The 19301-nt window shown below is 40.1% G+C and overlaps 1 protein-coding gene across 2 annotated transcripts in view; it reads right to left on the reverse strand.

Moving 5' to 3' along the window:
• Positions 1-8452: 8452 nt before the first annotated feature.
• Positions 8453-19301, reverse strand: part of Neto2 (neuropilin and tolloid like 2) — a 55845-nt gene continuing 44996 nt past the window's right edge. For both annotated transcript variants that reach the window (XM_085682046.2, XM_085682045.2), the window contains exons 8-9: positions 14045-14158; positions 8453-12895 (exon numbers count right to left, since the gene is read on the reverse strand). In XM_085682046.2, the coding sequence (XP_085538172.1) occupies positions 12315-12895; positions 14045-14158 (695 nt within the window). In that variant the 3' untranslated portion in view covers positions 8453-12314. The remainder of the gene's footprint in view (positions 12896-14044; positions 14159-19301) is intronic.

Here is a 19301-nt window from a genome sequence, read left to right on the forward strand (position 1 = left end):
CACACACACACACACACACACACACACACACACACACACACACCTACCTACCCACCCACCCACCACCACCACCACCAAAATGACTGAAGATTTCTTCAGATGTGAAAAGAATTCCACAATGGAGGTTAAAAGCATTAAGATGAAAATGTACACCACAAACAATAATTTTGCAAAGCTGGACTGAATATACGGATTAGAAACAAATCAAACTTGAGGGTGAGAACCATTGCCAGGGATGCAGCGGGTGAGTCTGAAATGACAGAGGACTTAACTCCATGAGACAAAGAGAGAGCTTGAAAACTTGCAAAGCCCCAGCCGGGTGTGGTGAGCACTAACCCAGCACTAATGAGAAAGGGGCAGGGAGATGAGAGCAAGATCCAGGTTAGAGACCTACAGAGCTAGTTCTAGGCCAGGCTGGGCTTAGGTTAGGGTGAGACCCTGTATTGAAACAAAAAAAAAACCCCCAAAGGCAAAACAGCAAAACAAAAAACCCCTCTAAAAAACAAACAAAAAACCAGAAACTCCCCTCAAAACAATTCCAAACAGACAAAAAAAGTATATATAAAACCTAACTAAAAGAGAGGAACAGACAAGCAGGTAACTGTAGTTTAAGGAATCAAACAGCTTTCAATACTGATTAAAAAGCAACTGGCAAACTAGCGTAGAGGGTGGACAGGGTTGAAGAGGTCCATGTGACCTGATGGTCTCATCAGCACAGATCTGCTTGGCCTCTGTCACTAAAACCAAAATGTGGGACCCTGTCCTCCCTGATCCTTGAGACCAAAATACTGGATGCAAATAATGTTTACACTAACCAGCTAAGCTTCCTGCTAGTTCCGTCCTTGGTTCTGCTACAGCCTGGTACATTAGCCTGAGGGATCTATTTTACTTTAAAATGGTAATTTCTCAACCTGCCTCAAAGAAGCTCAGGCACCAAGGCCCATCTAACCTGTCTGACATTGCCTTGAACCCTTGACCACCTGCCTGGGGAAAAACTCCCACAGAGGCCAGTTTCCCCAGCCCCCTCTGGGTGGGAGGAGTTTTCCTTTACTGGGGCCTTTATTCTCCTCCTGCTCCTGGATGGGAGGAGGCCTTGCCCTTTTGATCCCGGTTGCCCACTGGTATAAATACCTGACTTGAGTTTAATAAAGTTGCCATTTACTCTTGGTAAATGAGCAAAGGTCTCTTTTGTGTGTGTGTCTGCTTTAAACCCTCAGGACAGTCGTCCATTCTCATGGGCCCGAGTTCGGGAAGGCGCGTGCCTGAATCGGGTGTGGATATCCACTGGAAGGCGGGGGTCTAACACCAAAATTTCTTAAGTTCTTTTAAATTCTGTGCATTTGTGACTGCCAACTGTCCACAGACGGCACAGGACCTCTGCTCATCGGAAGCTGCAGTCACAGGCGATGGCGAGCCACCTGATGATATGCGTGCCGGGAGATAAACTGGGGTCCTCTGTATTGTTCCTAACCAATGAACCATCTTTCCAGTCCTCTAAATAGAAATTCTAAAATTAAACAATATAATCATCCGAATCACATACAGTTGAACACAAGCCGAGCAGTGGCTTAGAAAATGTGTATTGCAACGGAAATAAGAACAGATGGAAATGCTGGATGGAAGACCAAGACATGAAAGCATTTTCCAAAATTGACAAAAGGTGGCTTCATAAGAACCATGAAGCCACCAGAATAACATCCTAGATCTGGACACCTTGCTAAACAGAATACTTTAAATCAATAATGAGGGAGAAACGTCACAGGCTCCTAGATTCAGAGTTCCCAGCAGCCAGGTGACCCTGCAGTGAGCCCAGAGACAGAACTGTCAGTGGAGGCATTCGCAAGCAGGGTGCACTACCAACGATGACAGCGAGATTCTCAGAAAGCCAGATCCCCAGAGTGTCCACGAATGATTCTAAAAGACACTGGGCAGAGGTGGGTGAGATGCAAGCAGGTAAGAGTGAGCGAGCTGATAAACAAAGGAAACTTGGAATAGTTACCACACAAACAAACGGTTCACCATTCCAAGAGCTAAACAAGACACTGAATTAAGACACTAAAGAAATATTCAAGATGGGGAGGTTGATGCAGGAATTATAACTATATAATTCCTTATCAAAAAGAGGTAGAAATATTAATTTAGGTTTGCTTGATTATGCATGAGAAAATCTGAAAATAAGGTTGCTTATTAAGAAAATAAGCAAAATATTTATGTTTTCTAAGCTGTACACACATAACAATTACAAATGTCAAGATTGGGCCCTCTGGGAGATGGAGTGGGAAGAGGGAAATGCATGTGGAGGTCAGTAGGTGACTTGTAGGAGTTGGATCCAATGTGTTGTCAGCAAGTTCCCAGACCTGCTGAGCCATCTCACTAGACCAGTACTATCTTTTAAAGTAGGGGTCTGTGTATGGTGGTGCTCATTGCTCTTTATATTTAATCATGTCCAAACTAATTGAAAAAAAAAAGAATGCAACATCATTGGTGTTTTTCATTTTTTTTTTTTAATCCTCAGCTTTCCTGTAGCAGTAGTGTTTTTCAGGGAGGCTCTATGTTTATCTCCCATCCTCCAGTAGGGGACATTGTCTTCTTTCAGTGGTTACCACTGGAGGTGTGTGTGGGGGGAGCAGGTGCTGCTGGCATCTGGTCAGGGAGGCTGCCCAGTCTTACTTACAAGGCACACAGTGGTCTCTCACTGCCAAAGATCACTGGGCTCACATCAGGCAGTGATGAACTTGAGAAACTGTTCTTCAGTGAAAGAAAGTAAGCTTCTCAAAAACTAGATTTTCGTTTTTTCTCATTAAGAAGATAGGGAATGGAACTGTTAAAGCTTGGCAACTTCTTCACAATATTTCTTGTGTACATAAGCTTCTTCAGGAAATAAAAATGTTTGATCAAAGCCACTGGGAAAACACTACAGTACCCAGGAAGCATGGTTTAAAGCACTAAAAATTAACCTTTGCATCAGCACAGCATTGCACACTTATAAACCCAGCTTAGTGCTAAGTACCTCCCTAGCAAGTGTAAGGATCCACACCTGACTCTTGGCACTACACCAAACAACATCAATCGTGCTATTTTGCTAAGTAGCAGATATGTAGCTCAAATTCTGAGTGGCTTCTGGTTGGAATCTCTTGTGACAGGCAGCAGCTTCCTGTCTCCCTCTCTTCAGGGAAAGAACAAAAGGGCAGGTGAGAAACAGCTTGGGCTCTCTGGCTGCAGCACACTGGTGTTCCTCAGTGGACTAAAGTCTGCAGCTGTTATTGCGATGTCCTGATTAAGTTCCCACCATACACACCTGGAATGTCGATTACAGGCCAATGAATCAGAGCTCTTGAATTTTAGTTAATGTAAACCTTCAATTAAAACACCTAATCAGGGAGCAATGAGTGGTTAGCTATTTCTAAGGATGGAGAGGTGAGGATGGAGCTTAAAATAGAAGCATTCTTTGGCACACTCTTTAAAATGTGGCTTTTGGTAAAGCTAGTTTCTCTTAACGGCTTCAGTCTACTGCTGACAGGCCCAATCTATTAGTTCCTTCCTTTTCATGACTGGCCTGTTCTTCACAGAGCCTGGTTTGTGTGGCTTTTGAGTAGTGAAAGAAAAAGAAACCAAAGCAAATTTTCAAGACAGGAAGTGCTAAGAGCAAGAGAGGAAGGATTTAGCAGAGGTGCATTTTTTTTTTAAAAAAAGTAACAGGCACTCAGGAGGCATTCTTACAGCTCTGTGCAAGACAAACTGAAGTACTTCTGGAACACAGCCACTGTGGGTTGTAACTTCAGCACGGTGGAGGCCAGGTCTCTAAAACACAACAGTAAAGCCACATCATCAACCCTGGTGTGCTGGTTTTATGTCAACTTGACACAAGCTGGAGTCATCTGAAAAGAGGGAAACTTAATTGAGAAAATGTCTTCATAAGATCCAGCTGTAGGGTATTTTCTTAACTAGTGTTTGATGGGTGAGGACCCAGTCCACTGTGGAGAGCACTGGCTGGGCTGGTGATTCTGGGCTCTAGAAGAAAACTGGCTGTGGTGGTTTGAATAGTAATGGGCCCCATAAACTCATGAGCTTGAATTCTTGGCCCATAGGGAGTGGCATTTTAGGTGTGGCCTCATTGGAGGAAGTGTGTCACCGTGGGTCAGCCTTTGAGGTTTCATATGCTCAAGCTATGCCCAGTGTAGGATAGTTCACTTCCTGTTGCCTTTGGATCAAGAAATAGAATTCTCAGCTCCTTCTCCAGTACCATGTCTGCCTGCATGCTACGCTTCTTGCCATGGCAATAATGGACTAAACCTCTAAACTGTAAGCCAGACCCAAATAAATGTTTTCCTTTAAAGAGTTGTCATGGTCATAGTGTCTCTTCACAGCAATAGAAACCCTAAGGCACTGTTGAGCAAGCCATGAAGAGCAAGCCAGTAGGCAACACTCCTCCATGGCCTCTACATCAACTTCTGCCTCCAGGTTCCTGCTCTACTTGAGTTCTTGTCCTGACCTCCTTTTAATGATGGACTATAAAGTGGAAGTGTAAGCAAAAGTGGCTTTTGGCCATGGTGATTCATCACAGCAACAGAAAGTATATCCAGGACACATGGCTATTGACTGTCATCTAGAAATTGAAAATGTCAGGGTGGGCACTGAGGGTATAGATCTGTGGTGCATTTCATGGTTCCACTCTGGGTTCCACTTCAAGCACATCAGAGGGGTGGAGGAAAACAAAATGGAGTCAAGCTTACAGATGGTTGTGAACTATTTGTGTGTTCTGGGTCTTCTGGAAGAGCAACAGCTGCTCTTAACTACTGAGCTATCTCTCCTGCACCCCCTTCTTTTAAGGATTTTTATTTTGTGTGCTAGCATTGTGTGTGCACCACACATGTGCCTGAAGAGGCCAGAAGAGGGTGTCAGATTTCCTGGAACTGGAGTTACAGGCAGTTTTGAGTTGCCATCTGGGTGTTAGAAACTTAACCCGGGTCTTCAAGAGTAGCAAGTGTTCTTAACTATTGGGCAATCTCTCTAGACTCTGCCTTCCCTTTTTAGTTTTATATTAGTTATCTATGACAGCATAAAAAGTTAATTTTCAAATCTAGTAGCTGTTTTAAACTGCAAACACCTTTGTTTTTTTGAATCAGTGTTCTGGGTTACTCTCACATACCTGCAAGTAAGGAATTGGCTGTAGCCACTCCATGGTTCCAGATGCTGCTGCTCCTCCTCTTGAAACAGGGTCTCATTATGCAGCCTTGGCTGGCTTGGAACTTGATATAAACACTTGATACACAGACCAGGCTGCCTGCCTCTGCCTCCCTGAGTGCTGGGACCAAGCCAGGACACAGACTCCATTCTTTACAGGATGTAGCAGGGCGGGCCTTAGTTCCACTTCAGCTGCTGGACAGAAATTTCCATTATCACACAGGCCTCTCTCTCAGCACTGCAATTGGTTTCCTGGGCAGGAAGCCCAACAGTACGAGTGTGCAAAGCAGCTAGAGGTTGGTCTGTCACCGTATCTCTGAAAGGACATCTGTGGCTAAGTCCTATTGAAGGACAGAGAACTACAGACGGTCTTGTCTCAGAAGTCTCCAACTGCGAGTGTTTTCCTACATTGAAAGCTAGTGTCTAAGGAATTCCTTAACTGAATTTAAAAGGTTTTGGTTTTAGAGCTGAGCCAGTTGACTATCTTGTGAGCTAATTATCTAATGAGGTGTGCACATAGCAGAGTGTCAACTCCAAGGGCCAAGAAGAATGTCCATCCTCTTCCTTTTCAAAATTAGAGAACAGTTCTCTGAAATACCACTTAACACAATGACACAGGTTACTGATGAATAGAAGATATGAAAAGAAAGCATGGTTCAATACCTAGATTTCTGATGAAAATTCCTTCTAGCAACAGCATCCAGTTTCAAAAATGAAAAAAAGAAACTCCACGTTTCAATTATATACTTGCTGGCTGAGAAGATGGAGAGCATTGAATACTGTAGACAGAGGATGACAAAGATTGAAAGATGAGAGCACTTTCAAAAGAAACCTGCTTCTTGATCCCAAATAATGCAGGCAGTACAACTTCTCTGTAATTACTAGTGGAGAAAACCCGTTAGCTCCCTCTGTTCCTTCCTCCTTTGTTTCTGGGTGTGTCTGGTGACTGTAACAGGGGAAGAAGACACTTTCCCTCAGCGGATGGATACCTTCGAGAGACCTATCTGTTCATCCTCACTAAGTGATGGCATGACGGATGCATTCTGCATTTCAAAGGAACAGCAAGGGTTGAGGATACAACACACCTCAGCTGGTAGAGCATAAAGCCCTGAGTTCTACCACTGTCAAGACACAATCTGGATTTGGTGGCAAATACCTATAATCCTAGCACTGAGAAACTAGATACAGGAACATCTAAAGTTCAAGGTCATCCTTAGGAACATAATGAGTTAAGAGGGTAGCATGGGAAATACTAAACCCTGCTAGCAATGTACAACAAATATGCAGTTTCAAAAGGAGGCTCAGTGACTGGTGAGATGGGTCAGCAGTTAAGAGCACTCCTAATTCCTCCAGAGGACGCAGATTATTCCTAGCACTCATCTGTCTGACTCCAGTCCTAGGGGATTCAGTGCCCTTTTCTGGCCTCACACGCACTGAACACATGTGCTGTATAGACATACATGCAGGTAGAACACCCACACATATAAAAATAAAGGTTATCTTTTTAAAAAGGAGATTCACTTTTATTTTTGTCTATCTGTGGAGATATACCACGTGTGGGTGCCCTCAGAGGCCAAAAGAGGGCGCCAGATCTCCTGAAGTTGGAGTTACAGGTGACTGAACCTAACTTAAGTCCTTTAGAAGAGCAGCAAGAACTCTTTCTTACCTGCACTGCTGAGCCATCTCTCCAGTCTATAACGCTTTTTTAAAAAGATTCAGAGAATCTTTAAAATTTTTTATTTTATAGTTTATATTTTTACTTTTATTGAGATTATATCATCACCCCTTTTCTTTCCTCCCTCCAATTCCTCCCATGTATCCCCTCTTGCTCTCATTTAAATACATGGCCCTCTTTTCTTTAAGAGTTGCTGTGTGTGTTGTCTATTTCCCTAAATCAATCAATCAATATATCTATCTAATTATACATCTATCTCCTACCTATCTCCCTAAATATATAAATACAACTTACTCAATCTGGATAATGTTACTTGATGTTTCCTTCAGGGCTGACCATGTCCTATTGGATAACCAACCGACTGCTGTGCTCTTGCCCAGGGAAAACTACTTCTCCAGTTCTCAGCATTCCTTAGTTGCCTGTAGTTCTTTGTCTATGGCTGAGGTCTCATGAGCTTCCCCTTCCATGGAAGCATGTCTATGATGTCATCCTTGTCAGGTCATATTTATGTAGTTATGTTGGTGAGCCTCCGAGGATATAGTATTTCTGACATTTCAAGGAGACATAAGTCTCCCAGAACTCCCGGTATCTGGCTCTTACAATATTTTGCACCCTGTTTCACACAGATCTCTGCCGTAGGTACAGTTGTGCTGTAGATATGTCAGTTGGGACTGGTTTCCACAACTCTGTAATTTGATCAGTTGTGGTTTCTGTAATCGTCTCCTTCCATTGCAAAGAGAACTTTTCTTGATGAGGGGTGAGAACTACGCTAATCTGTGGGTCTATGGGTATAAGAATAAATATTTATGCTGGGGGGTGATGGTGCACACGTTTAATTCCAGCACTCGGGAGGCAGAGGCAGGTGGACCTCTGTGAGTTCGAGGCCAGCCTGGTCTACAAGAGCTAGTTCCGGGACAGGTACCAAAGCCACAGAGAAACCTTGTCTCAAAAAAGAAAAAAGTAAATATTTAGAGTGTAATTAGGCTTTGTATTGCTTTAGTAAAATGGCAGTTATAGGTTCTCCTCCAAGATCCATGATTCTACTAGCCCTGGGTAGTTGGCTAGGTTTCCAGAACCAGGCATGATCTCCCTCTTGCTGAATGGGCCTTAAATCTAATTAGAAAGTTATTAGTTACAAATTTTATTTTATGTAGATGAGTGTTTTGCCTGCATGTCCGTCTGTGTACGGCATGCATGCCTGGAACCCACAGAGCCAGAAGAGGAGCTAGATTCCCTATAACTGGAGTTGCAGTGGCTGTGAGCTGCCATGTATGTGGGTGCTGGGAATTGAACCCTGGTCTTCTGGAAGAGCAGCAAGTGTTCTTCACTGCTAAGCCATCTCTTTAGCTCCCCATCCTATAACTTATTTTTTTAAAGCTCATCTTCTCTTTACTTGAAAGTAAAAAGTGGTTCTTAATTTTAATAATCACCCAAAGTTACTTTAACAAATAAATCTCCACTATGACTATTCTGTCTGGGAAATAATAACACATAGGAAATGCCTACTCTGTCCTAGGAAGGGCATGTAAATTCTGATGTCCAAAGTGACCTAAATGGTCTACTTTTATACACCTTAGAAATTGAGGCAAGCAAGAAAATCAAAACAGGAGTTTTTATTTGCAGTTCAAGGGTTAAATACTTTAAAGTGCCAAATGTGGATTAAGCACATGGGAATTCTTACATGATCTGGAAGTTCATCTCTAATAAAAATCTACTGCTTTATAAAACAAGTTTAGGTAGTACTCACTATACGTGCACCCTCATCCTTAGGTTGGTGGGCTTTTTGAGCCAGTAAACCAATCTCAGAAATATAGTCACAGGTATATTAAAAAGCTTAGTAAAGAAGAGCATATTACTAGTAGAGGTATATAAAACAGGTAATCGATGGTGCAGGAAGCTAAAAAGATATTCCAGGTCAGCTTGTTTTCTTATTGTGGCTCAGACTCAAATAATTCTCAAAACTCAAGATACAGTACCCCAATATTTATAATTTCTATAATGTACATTGTTTGTTCTTTTAACTTAAAAAAAATTACAAAAGCGAAAGCACAGGCGCTTCCTCTCTGGCATCACCCTGTGTGCTGCTAAGCAGCACTGTTTACTAAGAATTCACAGTAATTACATATTTTTCAGGTACCAAGAAAGCCTGATAACAAAAAGGATAGGCTATCAGTGTTATAGAAATTAAATAGGGAGGGGTGGGAAGCACAATGTAAATAAGACCACAGCATTACATTTTAGGTAAGAACAACTTACAAGCTTTGCATAGAACATCTAGGCTGACGTTTAGGACTGTGTGACTTCAAACGCTAAGCAGGGAGGGAACGAGAAGCCAAGGATGAACACTGGGCTAGGAGTCTAAACATGTGGGAAGTCTGTCTTTAGGGTTTAGTCTTCTCAGTAACAAAACGAGACATCATCTCTTTTGAATCTTTAAAAAGAATAAAACCTAAAGTTCTTTCCGTCCATAATCAATGTGCCAAATCAGGCATATTTCTTTTAGTATTTTCAATAAAGAAACATGGACATACAGCAGACACCATTTTGCCACAAAGTGTAATCTCTGACTGCTAATTATTCCTGGAACAACAACCAGGCTTTTCTCATCTTCTCTCAGCAGCTGACATGCCCCAGAAATGAGCAAGCACCCTCATTAGGTAGTAACAGAACTGTAGAAGCATTCAGGGAATGCTGTGGTTCCTTAATGATTAGCAATTATACAAAGCACAACTAGGATAGTGACAAAGGTTCTATTAAATCAAAGTAAAGGAGCCACTTAGATCTCTGTGATATGAAATGTGAATATCCTTTGGCTTTGGTTAAATATTTATATTGAATATCCGTCCTCTGCAGAAGGAATAGCACAGTTTATTCCTATGTCTTTGAGATAGTGGTGAGTAGGTTGTGGTCTGTGGCCACTGGGCGCTGAGTGGAAGATGGCAATGGTGATATCATATAGCCAGTACTTAGCACTCTCCGGCCTTGGAGATTCTTACCACCCTTCTGCTTTACATTTTTTGTCAGAAGGCATGTTTAACACTGGGGTAATCTGTAGGATGTAATAATTCACATAAGATGGCTAAATTTCATGGCAGTTGTTACAAAATTTATGGCTTTCACTTTAGCCTCTGAATATAAAAGTTTTCTACTGTGCAAAGAAACAACTTTCAGGTTTTTTTTTGTCAGAGAATTTAGAATCAAATGACTGCCCAAGCTGAGTTGCATGAGATCATGCAAATCTACACTGTTGTTATGTCCAGTGTTTTCTACAAATACCGGTGTTTTGTTAAGTCTCTCCAAATTCCTTTAAAATAGGATACAGTGTTAAAAATAAAAATATAGCTACAAGTGATAATGATGAACAAAATCAAGGTATAAGCTCTATAACTTAAAAATTAAGAATGAGTATGGCAACTATTTTTATGATGGCTATAATTTTATATAGGAAATGTTAATTTTTCTTTCTTGAGGTCACAGCTGTCAATTTAAGTATTAACTATGCTGTCGGGACACTGGCTCACCAGTCTCATCTAATAAAATGCCTACTTAATAGCTGCTGAAAGAACACAGTTACTAATCTTTCTCTGGACAGTTCAGTGATTACTATGTTTGAAATTCCTTTTCCTTTTTCAAGTTCTATTTTTAGAAGCAGGAATGTTTCTTGGCTTAAAAAAATAAAATCATGCTTATGCTACGTGTAGGTTTTCCTATCTTCTTGATATAATTTCCTTTTTAAAAATAAAAATGCCATACAGAGAACACAGTTTGGGCAGAAAGTACATCACATTGAAGGTCACAGTTCTCAGCAATCTGAGAGATCAGATTTATGTAGTACTTAAAAGAATTAGTGAAATCTAGTGAAACCTGAAGTGTTCATTTCATTTGAAAATTTAGTTCAATACAGAAAGTGAGAATTTACCTCTTTTAAATAAAATTATTTATATTAGCTATCATTAAATATATGGATTATTCCCCATTCATATCTTATCCAAAGTATTCCTGCTATAAATAATGTAATTGAAGGGTCATGTAACAATGTATACTTTAATATAAGATTTCTGTTGTGATTTGGAACAATAAATACCACAGTGAAAAACTTATCACCAACTAAATACAGCAGCAAAGAAAGAAAATGCTTATGTACACATCACCATGACCAAGGTCTTTAGAATAGTTTATGGTACAGTCCCACCACAGCCTATTTCTACACAAAGTCTCTAATGTGAACATTCAAAGAAATCTGTCTTGTATGTCTTAAATATTGGTTTGATAAAGTTTGTACAGTATCAAATAATATCAAAAGTCTAAAAAACCAATGAGTTTTAATATGTTTATAAATTATTGTCTTATATACTTTATAAAACATAAGGTCAAAAGTGCTTTTAAAAAAAAGTTGAAGTTTCTATTGATGATAATGGCTAGAAAAATGCACTGTTCCAAGCAGAAGCTATATAAAGGCTCACACAGTTTTTCAGAGGATTTCTTTAAACTTTCACTAACCATGGTTGCTATGTGCCAAAGACAAACCAATACCAAGAGAACAAATAAATCTTTTGGAAAGATGATAGGGAGCATAGATCTGACATGAAGCTCTGCATGAAGCCATATTAAAGGCCTGCCCACAAGTGAATTCTGGGACCGATTACTGGGATGAATGTCTATCAATGAATGAGACCCAACAGGAACAACTTCAGAGATTGCTACATGTTTTTAATCTTTCTCAAATTTCCAGTCAGGATTAACTGGTAATAATACACCCCAGGATTATTACTTTTCTAGCATAATTAAGATGAAACATGATTTCAAGGTGATAAATCATGTCATCTACTACTTCTCACATAAAACAGAACTAAAGTTACAGTTATTAAAGACAACAGTATAGGAATGATTCAGGGAGAGATGAAATATGACTGTGTTTGAAACTGCCACTCATCACAAGACTAGCCATATTCTACACATAAGAGCAAATACATGCCCATGCTGAATATAGTGATGCTTTGTCCCCTTATGCAGGAAACTGAAATGGTAAAACCACAGGCAAACAAACACATCAGAGAAAAGAAAGACAAAAGGAATAAAAAGAAAAATCTTACTTTTAAATTTACTGTGGGATCAAATTGATGGGGCTGTGCGAACAAGAATAGTATCCTGATGTCAACACCTCCAGGCTGCTGAGCCTGGCTCAACATGACCACTCGCTCCTCAACTGCTATTGAACTGGTGGTATTTCGCAGATAAGATACCAAGCAACGGATGATAACTTTTTCCACTGAATACATTAAGTTCCTTGGTTGGTTTCACATATATAGATTGCCTGAGATAATAAAACATCAGCATTATGACAGATTATGAAGGTCTTTTAAAGTCTGACGGAACAACATTGGTTGCTGAGACAGAATGGGTGTTGGTGTGGGCTGCATACACATACTTAATAACTAACGCCTTAAGCTGACAATTAGAAGTCGATGGATATGGATGCTTGCGCAGAATCATCTCGCCCCCGGACATAAATTTCACAGGGGATCTCTTCCATTACTCTGTCCTCTAGAGCTTGTTCAGGGCACTCATGTGCTTGTTTGAAAGTGTAGCTGCTTTTTTTGAAGGTGCTATTAAATGTTTTCATTGGCTGTGGTTGTGCAAAATCATTTCGGAAGGGAAGTTCCATGGAACTGAGGTTGGTCCTGCTTTGTTTGACACTGGATGCTTGAGATCCACAGTGGTGGTCATGAATGCACCGGGAGGCCGTGGAGGAGCGCCGCATCTTTTGGTAGTTGTCAAGTTCTTCTGACAAATCTGCCAGGTCTGTGGAAATCTCTTTCTCTCTCAGTGAAAATAGTTCATAATGAGGAGGATCAAATACTTCCTGGAACCCAGTTTTATTGAATGCAGTTTTGCAAGCCATTACCTTTTTCCGGGGCTGTTTCACTTGTACTAAAATAGAAATAATGAGAAGAACCAAGACAATCCCTGATGTAATGCCAATAATTGTTCCATGAGTTTTAGTGATTTGTTCAAATAGTCCAGCTTTCTTCTTCTCTGTAAGAAAGAAATGTCGAGGTTTTCACAATTCATTAATAGGAATTCCAGCATATATTGACTAGACATTTTTATGTAAAACAGGATATGTGATTCAAACATACCAGAGAAAATTCAACTGAAGAATTGTTTTTGTTTTTTAAACAAATAGAAAATACTATTAACCATGAATTTCGAGTCAAGTAAAAAATCATGATATAGCTAGCTAGGAACAGAAAAACTCAGCTCCCTTACTCAAAAGGTTCATAAGTGCTTACAATCTGCAAATTACATTAATATAGAAAATGTCAAAACAAATACTCTTGATCTATCAAGTTTGGTTTTCTGCTGGAAGGCAGATTTGACAAATGCTGTGTTGACTCACATCTGTGAGATCAGACTAACAACCCAGGTGTACCACCATGGCCTACTGTTTTGGAATGATAAGTACTTGCATGCCAAGTAGTAAGTGTTGCCTTCAGATTACACCACCTTCCCACAATAAGATATTTATTCATCCAACTCTCAGGAAGATGAAAGACAGATATGTTCTATTTCTCCAACTGATGTGACAACCAAGTTACAGGTATCTAAGGCCTCTCATCATATTTGCACTTCAGAGTATATGTTAGAAACACAAGTAACTTGATGAAGGGAAAAGAACAAAGAAAGAAAAAGCATTCTATAATGCATTGCTTTTACATCACTGTGATAATCTATTAGCTGGTCTTATTAGTTCTTCCATTCTTGAGGTTGTCCTCTAAACTAGCTAACTCCATCATTCAACAATAATACAGGTCAAAAAATATAAAGATACACTTTTGAATAACTTGACAATACACTCTACAAAGAAATGCTTTAGAAGCCAATTATTCTCCAAGAATGTTATTATATCAGGTTGTGTGGGCATACACCTTTAATCTCAGCACTTGGAATGCAGAGGCAGGTGGATCTTTGAGTTTGAGGCCAGCTTGGTTATGGAGTGAGTTCTAGGACAGCCAGGGCTACAAAGAGAAACCTAGTCTTCGGCAAAAAAAAAAAAAAAAAAAAAGTTATTATGTGCTAAAGCAACTATGCTAAGCATACCAGTAGAAAAAGATGTTTTAGTTTGTTTCTTATGAAAGGAACCCCTAATCCTCACAGAAATGCTGGCCTTTGCATCAGACTTACCTTTACAGTGGTTCTCATCCCACGGGTATGCACAGTTTTGAACACCATTACAGACCAAAGAATTGTTGATGCACATGTTGCTATGGCAAAAGAAAGTGCTGCTTGTACAGGGAGCTGTAGGAAGAAAGAAAATTAATATTGCTAAGAACAGTGACATAAAAACTAAAAACTCATCTTCATTTATTTTGTACTTAAGAATTTAACTCTAGCCTGGTGTGAAGTCACATGTCTTTAATTCCATCACTTAGGAGGCAGAAGCAGTTGGATCTCGCTGAGTTCAAGACCAGCCTGGTCCACAAAGTGAGTTTCTGGACAGCCAGGATTATGTATAGAGACCCTGCCTCAAACTAAATAAATAATTGACTTTATAAGAGTAATTTCTTAGCTTAGAGACCTTTCCATGAACACACTGTAATATGCAACCAGTAAGACCAGGGCCAATATTCTATAATGCTGGTTCATACAACTTTTTGAATGCTGGGCACCAAAAGGTTATTTTCAGTGTAATGACAATATGAGTATAGTATATGCCCCATACTTCTCAAGGAATTTCTACATAGGTGAGTAAAATTTTTCAAAACTTTAAAAGACCACGCTACCAATTGTGATGGTTAATTACGAGTCGATGAGGTAAGAACAGCCCAGGAGGCGGCCCTCCAGACATGTCTGTGAGGATACTGCTAGAAAGGTTTCTGAGGTATCACTGGCTAGAGCCCCTCACTGAAGGAGAAGGAGAGGGCAAGTGTAGCACTAGTGTTCATCGGCTGTTTGGCTTACTGGCCTTAATCATCATGTGGCCATCTACCTCTTGCGCCTGCTGTCATATCTTCCTTGCCATGATAGATTGCTTCCGTAAACCATGAGCTAAACTAAACCTATACCTTCTTAAGTTGCTTTTGTCAGAGCAACAAGAAAAGCAACCAATTCAGAGGATATGGAAACATTAGGAACTGTCTATGTATTGCAGGTGTGCCTGAATGCTGGAATTAAAGGTGTGCCCGGCAGGTTATTTAATTTTTAATTACATTTTTATTCATATATGTGGGTGTGCATGTCACAGCACAGGTGTGAGGTCAGAGAACAACTTGCAGGAGCTGGTTCTCTGCTTCTACTATGTGGATCCTGGGGATCAAATTTAGGTTGCCAGGCTTGATAGCAAGCACCTGTCCCTACTAAGCCATCTTGCCAGCCCGTTAATAGAGGATTTTTTCTTTTACAATTGTTCTCTATATTATTTAAAGTAACCAGAAGACTGCACTGATATAGTCAGACTACTTTATATAAAATTGTATTACATATCTTTAAATTAGTGTATACTAATTACAATGTTTCAATGTGATACTTTCATATGTGCATATAGTATACTTTGATTATATTTACCAAGTTATTTATAATTGCAAATCTGTTAAGCTTTATGGCCTTTCACTTCATAAGTACAGCTGTTTAAGACTTGGGTTCAATAGACAACAAAGAGGACCCTAAGAGAGACATACATGGATTTATCCTACATGGGAAGTAGAAAAAGACAAAATCTCCTGAGTAAATTAGGAGTGTGGGGATCATGGGAGAGAGAGGAAGGGGAGCAGAGAAAAATATATTTAGTTCAATAAAAGCAATAAAAAAGACTTGGGTTCAGTCCTTAGCACTGAATAAACTGGGTGTGGTTCAAGCTTGTAGGATCAGGAGTTGGAGGTCATCTTCAGCTACAGGTCAGGCAGGAATTTAAACAAAAAAAAAAAAAAAGAAAGAAAGAAAGAAAATAAAAGAAAAAAAAACACTATTTACATTTTGATCTGCAAGCAGCAGAAGGAGAGACTGTGTACTGGATGTAGCTTAAGCATTTTTTAGACCTCAAAGCCTGCCCTCACAGTGACACACCTCCTCCAAAGGCCAGCAAAGCCACACCTCTTAATAGTGCCACTATGGGTCAAGCATTCAAACACTTGAGTCTACGGGGGCCAATCCAACTCAAACCACCATATTCCACTCCCTGGCCCCCATGGGCTTTTATTCATAACATAATACAAAATACATTTAGTCCAACTTCAAAAGCCCCTAGAGTCACTCACAATTTTTTAAAAGTCCAAAGTTTAAAGTTTTTTCTTAGATTCATGCAATCTCTTAACTGTAATCCCCTATAAGATCAAAATAAAAAAGCAGACCACACACTTCCAACATATAATGGCACAGGGTATGCATTACCATTCCAAATGGAGGAAAGGGAGCACAGTGAGGAAACACTGGACCAAAGCAAGACTGAAAGCCAGCTGGGCAAACTCCAAACTCTGCATCTCCACGTCTCAGGTCAAAACACTCTTCAGAGCTCCAACTCCTTTCATCTTTGTCGACTGCAACACACTTCTTTCTCCTGGGCTCCACTCCCTGTTAGCAACTTTCTCTTGGCATCTCTAAAATCTTAGGGTTTCTAAGGCAATCCAGACTTCACCTTCACAGCTTCACACAATGGCCTCTCTAGGCCTCCACACAGGGACACCCCACCACATACTTGGCCTCAGAGGCTTTCTTTATTCCTTAGTCATGAAGGGTAAAGGGAACACTCCTGAATTGCTGGTGGGAATGCAAGCTGGTACAGCCCCTTTTGGATATCAGTGTGGCAATTTCTCAGAAAATTAGGAACAACCTTCCTCAAGATCCAGTAATACCACTTTTGGGTATATATCCAAAGGATACTCAATCGTGCCACAAGGACATGTGTTCAACTATGTTCATAGCAGCTTTGTGTGTCATAGCCAGAACCTGGAAACAACCTAAATGCCCTTTGACCAAAGAATGGATAAGGAAAATGTGGCACATTTACACAATGAAGTATTACACAGCAGAAAAAAAAAATGGCATCTTGAATTTTGCAAGAAAATGGATGGAGCTAGAAAACATTATTTTGAGTGAGGAAACCCAGACACAGAAAGACAATTATCACATGTACTCACTCATAGGTGGTTTGTAAACATAAAGTGAAGAAAGCCAGCCTACAAACCAATCCCAGAGAACTTAGACAACAATGAGGACACTAAGAGAGACATATATAGATCTTATCTACATGGGAAGTAGAAAGTAGAAAAAGACAAGATCTCCTGAGTAAATTGGGAGCATGGGGACCTTGGGAGAGGGTTGAAAGGGAAGGGAGAGGTAGGGAGGGGAACAGAGAAAAATGTAGAGCTCAATAAAAATCAATAAAAAAAAAGAGCAATGAACTAGTACATGTCAAAAGACCCAACTGACTTTTGATGAACCTGCTGTTCCCAGGCCTTGCACAGCTGTATCTAAACCTGAGTGCTTGGTTGTAAATTCAGTTTCCTGTCTTTTTCATGCTCTGCTTGCTTCTTTGTGGCTTACAGATCCCCCTGTCCCTGGAGGAGAGATTTGCTCTGCCTTACTCTCTGGTAGCAACCTGGTCCAATAAAAAAGGAGAACGAGAAAAAAAAAATAAAAAAAAAGGAATGACCGGACACTGAAAGAGACACGAGGCAAACTTAGAGACACCTGGGTTGAAGCTGGGATTCTACACATCAAAATCCCAGGATTTTAGAATAACAGCAGTAATATATAATCATATAATAATAGAATACCTATCTGAAAACTCACTTATGTATATAAATTACTAAATAGCAATTTCTTCTGGGTTAAAAAAAAACCTCCTACCTGGTTGGGAAGCTCTTAAAGCTCAGACAGTAAACAACTGAAAATGGCCCCCACCTGAAGACGTGAGTATCTGGGTCCCACTGGAGGACCCTACTCTTTAGGCCCTAGCCCCTGGAGGCATATCCTGTGCCCACCTAGCCAAGCCCCAGAGACCAGACAGCAGCCTCTACAAACCCCACCTTCTGTAGCCACCAGAGCCTTGGCCCTGTCTACAATTGCAGGAGCCCCAGGTCAGCATCAGTGACCACCAGAGGCAAGGCCAGTCTGCTCCTGGAGGAAGAGCGACCACCTAAGCTACAGGTCCTATTGCACCAATTGGAGGAAGAGGGGACCCTGAAGCACAGGCCCTACTTGTACCCACTGGAGGGAGAGATGGGCAGACGGCAGTGCAGGAACACACACAACATGAGGAGCAATACGACACCAGAAACTGGTGGTCCTGCATCACAAGACCTCAACAGCCCAACACAGATGAAGCAGAAGAAAACGACCTTAAAAATAACTTTAAGAACATGCTAGAGACCCTTAAAGAAGAAATGAGAAATTCCCTTAAAGAAGTAAAGACAAACAAAAATTGGAAGAAATCAACAAATCCTTTAAAGAAAGCAAAGAAAGACAAGAAAAAAACAACAACATTCAAACAAGTAAAGGAAACTGTTCAAGACTTGAAAACGGAAATTGAGGCAATAAAGAAAACACAAACTGAGAGAATTATGGAAATGGAAAATCTGGGTAATTTATCAGGAACTACAGAATACAAGAGATGGAAGAGAGAACCTCGGAATCTCTTTTTACGAGGCTACAATTACCCTGATGCCCAAACCACAGAAAGACTCAACAAAAAGAATTACAGACCAATCTCACTCATGAACATTGATGTAAAAATACTCAAATTACTGGCAAATAGAAATCAAGACCATATTAGAAAAATTATACACCATGACCAAGGAGGCTTAATTTCAGAGATGCAGGAATGGTTCAACATATGAAAATCTGTCAAAGTAATCCACCGTATAAATAAACTGAAAGAAAAAAAATATGACCATCTCATTAAATGTGGAAAAAAACTTTTGACAAAATCCAATCATACCTAAACATAATAAAGGCAACATACTGCAAGCCAACAGCTAACACCAAACTAAATGGAGAAAAACTCAAAGAGATTACATTAAAATCAGGAACAAGAAAAGGTTGTCCACTTTCTCCATATCTAGTCAATATAGTATTTAAAGTTCCAGCTAGAGCAATAAGACAACAAAAAGAGATCAAGGGAATTCAAATTGGAAAAGAAGAAATCAAACCCACTATTAGCAGATATATGATAGTTTACGTAACTGACCCAAAAAATTCTACAAGGGAACTTTAGCTGATAAACACCTTCAGTAATATGGCAGGATACTAAAAAAAAAAAAATCAAGTAGTTCTCCTATATACAGATGATAAAAGGGCTGAGAGAGATATCAGAAAACATCATCCTTCACAATTGCTACAATATAAAATATCTTGGGGTAACTCTAATCAAACAAGTGAAAGACCTGCATGACAAGACCTTTAAGTCTTTAAAGAAAGAAATCGAAGAAGATACCAGAAAATGCAA

Source organism: Myodes glareolus, chromosome 22, assembly GCF_982192425.1.
Source record: "Myodes glareolus chromosome 22, mMyoGla1.1, whole genome shotgun sequence".
Lineage (NCBI taxonomy): Eukaryota > Metazoa > Chordata > Mammalia > Rodentia > Cricetidae > Myodes > Myodes glareolus.